This window comes from Seriola lalandi, unplaced genomic scaffold, assembly GCF_002814215.2.
Source record: "Seriola lalandi dorsalis isolate HSWRI2012SDOR001 ecotype SW California unplaced genomic scaffold, Sedor1 jcf7180002054576, whole genome shotgun sequence".
NCBI lineage: Eukaryota > Metazoa > Chordata > Actinopteri > Carangiformes > Carangidae > Seriola > Seriola lalandi.
In genome coordinates, this window is record NW_019525129.1 from 850,155 (window position 1) to 857,218 (window position 7,064).

Genomic DNA, 7,064 nt, shown 5'->3' on the forward strand with positions numbered 1-7,064 from the left:
GAGTATTTCTGGATGTGGCAGGACTCAGAGTTGTATTTAAAGTCGGCCGTATACAGGGTGAACAGGAACTGAGCCAGAACAGTCCCCTGTGGAGCCCCAGTGCTGCTCATCACTGTCCCTGAGACACAGTCACCCAGCCTGACGTACTGTGGTCGTCTTGTCAGGTAATCCACAATCCAGGACGTGAAGCAGGGATCCACTCCCATCCCCTTCCAGCTTGTCTTTAAGGATGGGGGGCTGGATGGTGTTAAATGCACTTGAAAAATGAAAGAACATAATCCTCATGTAACCACCTGGCTCATCCAAGTAAGAATGGGTGCAGGATGTAAAGGACGGCATCATCCACTCCAACATGTTCCTTGTAGGCGAACTGCCTAATGTAATAAACCCTCCTCTGTTTGTTAGAGGCTCTGTTTTAAAACCAGAGTAGCACATGGAAAGACTCAAACAGCGAAACACCCACTGATCTATACAAATATACTGATCTTTATTATTGATCACTTAATTGTAAACTCTTATTTCCCTGTCAGGATCCTGTAGGAATCATGACTCAGTTTTTCAGTGATCTGATTGTTCAGCAGTTTGGCTGTTGACAGGTTTTGATCTGATCTGGAGTAAGTGAGGAGTTCAGCATCAGTTACCATGGTGATTTACCCTGGTAACAAGTAAACCACCGTCATAGGACTTAAAACACAGAGTTAAACCTGAAGTTACCTCGATAACCTCAGATCCTGCTTCAGTAAAGTCCTATGGTCACTAAAGTGTGAAGTCATTATAAATCCTTCCATTTAATACAATTTTGTTTTCACCAAGGTCCCAGAAGAATAAAGAAAAACAGAAACAACTAATTCAGCTAGCAAGAGAGGTCCATATTAAACAAAACTCAGTTCACCTTCATTTGTGTGTGTGATTTTTCCTCAGTGTGTGTGGATCTGTGTCCTGTTGTAAACCTCCTTGCTGTACTACATATGATCCAGACTCATGGATTTGGGTTTGAGCAGAGAAGGAGATGCCGACATCCATCAGCTTCTCTTCATGTTCTTTAATCTGCTGGTCTGTGAACTGTGTTTTTCTTCTTGGACTTCATGCAGTCTCCTTCACAGAGTCTGATCAGCTTTCACCGTGTTCTTCAGTACCAGGTTGTGTATAAAGTAAACTATGTTGTCTGGCTCTTCCTGTTCCTCCTCACCTCTGCTGCAGCTGGTTCAGCTCAGGTTCAGGATCTGTTGATAGTCCTGGTCCCGCTCCATCTTTATGAAGTCTCACAAACTGGTTTCTTACTGGTTTCTTACTCAGGCAGCTCCTCACCATGTGGAGCCATGTTGCATCAGACACAACCCAGACCAGGACAGAGGAAGCTGAGGTTCATGCAGTCAGTCTAAAGATAATACATCAACCTTCCCTTTAGACCTTAAGTTAAACTTGTTGTTTCAATATGCTGCAGACTTTTAATGTTAGAGAAACATAGGTCTCTAGAGTTCAAGCTCAACCAATCATGACTCATTGTAAACATGACATTTATATGTATGTATATGTTAAACCTTTTACATATAAACCTGGTGCTGTTGTGTGTTGGTCATGTTCACACAGACAGAATGGAAAACTGTGGAAGAAATTAAAGTTACTGATCAGTACATGTGTGTATTTGGGTTGTTTTAGAATCAGTAGGCGGGGGGACTTTTGTATTTTCTTATTAAATAAATCTGTCTCAGTGTGTTCTCAGTTAACATTTCTTGGTGCAAACATTTCACAAAGTGTTTAAGTGATGTGGACTAAATCAGCCAGTTCATAAAGTGGTGGGGACACGTCCCCAGTTAGCCAGTGTAAATGACACTTATGACCATAACTGTTAACCTTCTTCCAGGTAAAATTAGGGTGGTGACCCTTTAATATTAGAGCAAGTGTGAAGGTGAAGTTTACAACACAATAACCAGTTGTCTAAACTTTGACATAGCTCTATCCTGGCGAAGTGACACTTACTTGGTGTTGCCTTATAACAACTCTGCTGTTTATGTCTCTGTCGTATGTTGCACAACAGTCTGGATGGACTTTGACTGACATACATGGAAATACATGAGGTGCCAGGAGGTGTCGCAGCAGCAAACACTGATGTTTGACCAGTCAGATACCTCATCAGGTAGTGACAGCGTCTGGGCAACATCAGAGACCGCAGAAGATGGGCCCCTCGGCCCTCCGGACCAGCGGGGGCGGTAATGCGCGCCCTGGCTGTTTGCCGCGCAACAGCGCATGCGCGAACTGAAGGTGAGTTTCATCAGAGACAGTAGAGAGACTGTGTAGAGGATCTTTGGTTTCATCAGAGAATTTCTAAGTTTAGCGGCAGCTGTTGTGCTAACGTTGTGCTACCGTTAGCTGCGAATGAGCTGCTGTTGTGCTAACGTTAGCCGCGACTGTGCCCGAACTGTGTAAACACCTGTACGAAGAGTAAAGGGTCACGGACGTCTGTGTCCCACAGTCAGTCACTGTGAACCACCTGGCACCAGGTAGGTTATTGCTCCTCTGTAGTTACAGCTTCCGTGACGATACAAGTACAGTACAGTGCAGACTTTTCGGGTCGTAACACCGACCGATATTACTTAACTGCCATGCGTTGTGCTCTCTCTCTCTCTCTCTCTCTCTCTCTCTCTCTCTCTCTCTCTCTCTCTGTCTCTCTCTAGGTTGAGGCTCTGATGTTTCAGTAGACTGGACTCTTGACTGCCGTCTTGTCCTCTCCTACAGAATAACTGGACCCTGCTGACAGGCAGACTGACAAACACACACCAGGATGGCCAGTGTGAGTCAAGTGTGTACCCAGTGTTAGTGTGGTGTTCTTAATAAAGTGATCACTGAGTGTACGTCTGGGTGGTGACAGATTGTGTTCCTTTACCATAAAAAAGTCTCAATGTAAATTTCCTAATTAGTCATTAGGAACATCCCTGATTAGAACAACTTGTTTTTCACCGTTTAGACTTTTGAACACAAAGTGTGTCAATCTGCTTCACTGACTTGTTTTGTTCCACTGTGAATACATGACACTCAGCAAAGATTATGTAGTTGTGTGATGTGTGTGTTGTGTTGTGCTGTGTTCAGGTGCTGTGCCGCAGAGCCAGGCTGGTCACTTATCTCCCTGGACTTCATGTGTTGGTGCATCGTGTGGCTGGAGCTAGAGCCTTCACTGCTGGATCCTCAGGCTCTGATGAGCCCCATGTAGCCCTCAATCCACCTGACATGGGTATGTCATGCATGTTTTTATTTTACAGTTTAACATGAAGTAGTTGGAGTGGATTATAAGATGTAAAATGAAGCTGGTATGGGTGATATAGTGTGTGTCAAAAACCTGGATTTTGTGTGAAACCTGAATTTTCACACATCGTGTACTTTAAGGACTGCGGACAGTTTGGCCTGATGAGAGCATGGGGCCTTTTGGGCCCCAGGACCAACGCTTCCAGCTGCCAGGTAATGTGGGTTTTGAGTGCCACCTAGAAGGACTAGCAGAGAAGAAGAGGAGCCTGCCACATAAGATGGTCCCTGACGTACTGTCGGCTCCGTCCAGTAGTGAGAGACACGACTTCATACTGGCGCAGTTCATCGGAGACTTCTATGTAAGTGTGATGATGTTAACATGAGAACAGAAAGACTTAGGAAATACATTGTGTTGACAGTGGTCAGTCTTTATATTAATTTCTGATGTAATTAATTACACCAGGATCCCTCAGACCGCTTTTCTGTCTAAAGTCAGAGGCTGTGATCTATGTGATATTATTGTTATTGTTATTTTTATTGTAGTATTGAATTTATATTTAATTTGTCCTGCCACACACACACACACACACACACACACACACACACACACACACACACACACACACACACACTGCTACCAGCTGACTGTCATTGAAGCTCTGTGTGTGTAGGTGCTGCGTTGTGATTAAACATGTCACTTAGTTTGTCTTCTCAGCTGCTGCTGTTCATGGTTGTAAATAGAAGGGTTCTAACAGGGAAGTGAAGGGACAGTCAACAAGACAGAGACATAAACAGCTGATTCTTGCTGATTTCCCATGAGCAGTGGGTATTTTATATTTTATTCCTCTTTGCTGGAGACAGTCAGAGCCAGGCATGTTGTTTTCAGGTTGTCCGTCTGTCTGTCCCGTTCTCGTTTACACGATATCTCAATAACACCGTGACAGAACCTCTTTCTCAAATTTGATACAAACATTCACTTGGACTTTTGCCAGCATGTGAAGTTTTTTAATAATCTCATATCACATGCACACTGTGATCATTTTTACAAAGTACTCTGAAGTAGCTTTGTTCAATAAACCTTCTCCACAGTGTCACTTCACTGTAGCTCAACTTCCTCCAGTGCAAAGCAACTGTAAACTTGTAAAGCTGTGTATTTAACGTAGCTTCTCCAACAATGATTATTCCTTTTATTTCGTTTTTACAGACACACACAGATATATACTGATATGTACACTGGATAGATGGAGTCTGCTTCATGGGTCTTCTTGCCGATGTCACTTGAACAGTTCCCATCCAGAACTCAGCACTACAGACTTGATCTGGTTCCACTCGTCAGTCTGTGGCTCTGATCTCTGTCAGTACCACCTTAACACGCCCCTGACACACGTGTGATACAACGAGGCCTCGTTTATGGAGCTCACTTGATTTTGTCTTATAGTCACAACAGTTCAGTACATAACTTCTCCTGTGTCAAGACTTGTGTTGCCATGTAAACCTCATGAAGTCAAGCTACACACATCAGTATATCAGCTGTAATGTCAAACATGGACCAATCACTGGTTCATTTACAATCAAGGAACACAATGTAAGACCTACACACTAAGTGATGCACGCAGACTCCTACAGACAGCTTAGATCTGAACTGTGTGGATGAACCAACAGCCAACAGCTCCTCCATCACTGCTGTGTTCTTCTCTGTGTGTGTGTGTGTGTGTGTGTGTGTGTGTGTGTGTGTGTGTGTGTGTCTGTGTCTGTGTGTGTCAGGAGAATGACGACCCAGCCTCCTCTCAGAGAGTCAGTAGGGCTGAACAATACTTTGACAGCTCCAGTGTGGAGTGTGCCGTACAACCCTGTCCTGAGCTACTACAGAGAGGTACAGCTCATACTCGTCACACTTTCATCCATAACATCCAGCTTCTTTCTCTTTGTTATTAAGAACCAGGTAAAAGCTGTTTTTACAGACTGGAGTGTCACTGTCTCTCCCTGATAACTCCGAGGTGTTTGACTCTGTGGATGTTGCTCCTCCAGATGAGAAGCAGTGTTTCTGTCTGACTCGTGCTCTCCTGATTGCATGATCAACAGATTTCCAGTCCATGTTTCCAGAGGCTCCCTCCGCTGGTATGATGGTGGTGACAGTGACCCAGAAGACCCAAAAGGATATGACAGCATGGTGTGCTGAGGTGGAGGAGGAGAGGGAGCAGATGCTTGGGAAGGTGAGCTGGAGTTAGTTAGAACTAAAGATGCTGCTGCAGAGCAGATGTTTCTCCTGTCTCACACTTCATACTATTTGTTTTTAGTTTTGCCCTCACATACACTGCAGGTTCCTCACATCTCTGCGGGGGAGGGAGGGGTAGTGAAAGACATGATGCCAGTCAGAAGATTTGAACAGCTAGAGAGAGCTCGGTAGTGTCGGGTGATATGATGGTGTACACCATGTAACAGTAGAAATGTGTTCATCAATAGAGATTTGGGGTGGGGTTGAGAGGGGAGGAATGGGGGAGAGAAGAGAGAGAGAGAGAGAGATCGGGGCAGGATCAGATTGATAACAGTTGTTCCTCCACTGTGCAGTTTGTTGATGGAGCCAAAGAGATCTGCTACGCTCTGCAGAGAGACGGGTTCTGGGCTGACTTCATCGATCCCTCCTCAGGCCTGGCGGTAAGATACCACTCTCAGTGTAACTGTCACTCACACACACATACACAACATGATGAACAATTCAAGAGTGAATGCTACAGTGACCATGTGACCATGGCTTCCATGACCTTCCACACATCTGTTTCATCAGCCTGCACAGAGATCACTGTCTGACTGAGTTGTAGTGTCCACTTACTGTGAAACAAAGTCCCAGCATCCAGTTTGATATTCAGTGTAGAGGAGCCATGATCACCTCCGGAGTCATGAGGCAGATGTGAACAGAAGCTCCCTGTGTTTGTTCATATATGGACGTCATGGTACTGTTACACTGTCCTCCAGTAAAATGTCCAGCAACCATTCAGAGAACATCAGCTGTTCATGGCCAAACGCACACATGTACTACACAAACTTGAGTATAACAAACTCTCAGGTCATGTTCACAGACACTACAGCTCAGTGTAGTGGTCTACAGCTCAGTGTAGTGGTCTACAGCTCAGTGTAGTGGTCTACAGCTCAGTGTAGTGGTCTACAGCTCAGTATACTAGTTTGCTGCTGTTCCTCTGGAGAAACTGGATGATAACAGTGTATATTCCTCTCCAGTTCTTTGGCTCCTACACCAACAACACCCTGTTTGAGACGGACGACAGGTATCGTCACCTTGGGTTCCAGATCGAGGACCTGGGCTGCTGCAGAGTGATCCGACACACTGTGTGGGGTACACACGTTTTTGTTGGGACAATATTCACAGACGCACCGGCCAGCAGCCTTATCATGAAGAAGCTGATGAACACAACTGTGTGAGAACCTGCTCAGACAGTGGTTCATCGTTATCGCACTCCTCAGAGTTTGTATCTTATTATCTGATAGTGATTTATATTTATAGATCCAGATGTCACAGGCTGAAACATGCTGTAATCACAATAAAGTGTTTCTTCACTGAAATGGTGCTTTGATTCAGAGTAGTGTAAAACTGACGTCAGCAGGAGGAGAATCTACAGCAGCTTCAAACTGACTGACCAGGACCTGCAGCTGAACTGCTTCTAGAATCCAGACGGCTAATAAAACTAACAAACAAACAGTATGAAGAAACCTGTGCTCTGCAGCAGCATCTTCAGTTCTAACTAACTCAAGGTTTATGTAGCAGTGAATCAGTGATGGTCTCAAATCAGCCCATTACCATGGAAACCAGT

The 7,064-nt window shown here is 44.7% G+C and overlaps 1 protein-coding gene across 4 annotated transcripts; it reads left to right on the top strand.

The window, feature by feature from the left end:
• Nucleotides 1-2,251: 2,251 nt before the first annotated feature.
• Nucleotides 2,252-6,816, top strand: mmadhcb (metabolism of cobalamin associated Db). Of its 4 annotated transcripts, none has more exons than XM_023417666.2 (8): nt 2,252-2,501; nt 2,676-2,800; nt 3,088-3,229; nt 3,382-3,599; nt 5,005-5,113; nt 5,323-5,453; nt 5,809-5,895; nt 6,475-6,816. In XM_023417666.2, the coding sequence occupies exons 2-8, from the start codon at nt 2,783-2,785 to the stop codon at nt 6,673-6,675; spliced, it is 906 nt and encodes a 301-aa protein (XP_023273434.1). In that variant the 5' UTR covers nt 2,252-2,501; nt 2,676-2,782; the 3' UTR covers nt 6,676-6,816. The 4 variants fall into 4 exon arrangements, with proteins under 4 accessions (XP_023273434.1, XP_023273436.1, XP_023273437.1 ...); XM_023417668.2 differs by having other exon boundaries at nt 2,737-2,800; XM_023417669.2 differs by having other exon boundaries at nt 2,253-2,501; nt 2,676-2,791.
• Nucleotides 6,817-7,064: the final 248 nt, after the last annotated feature.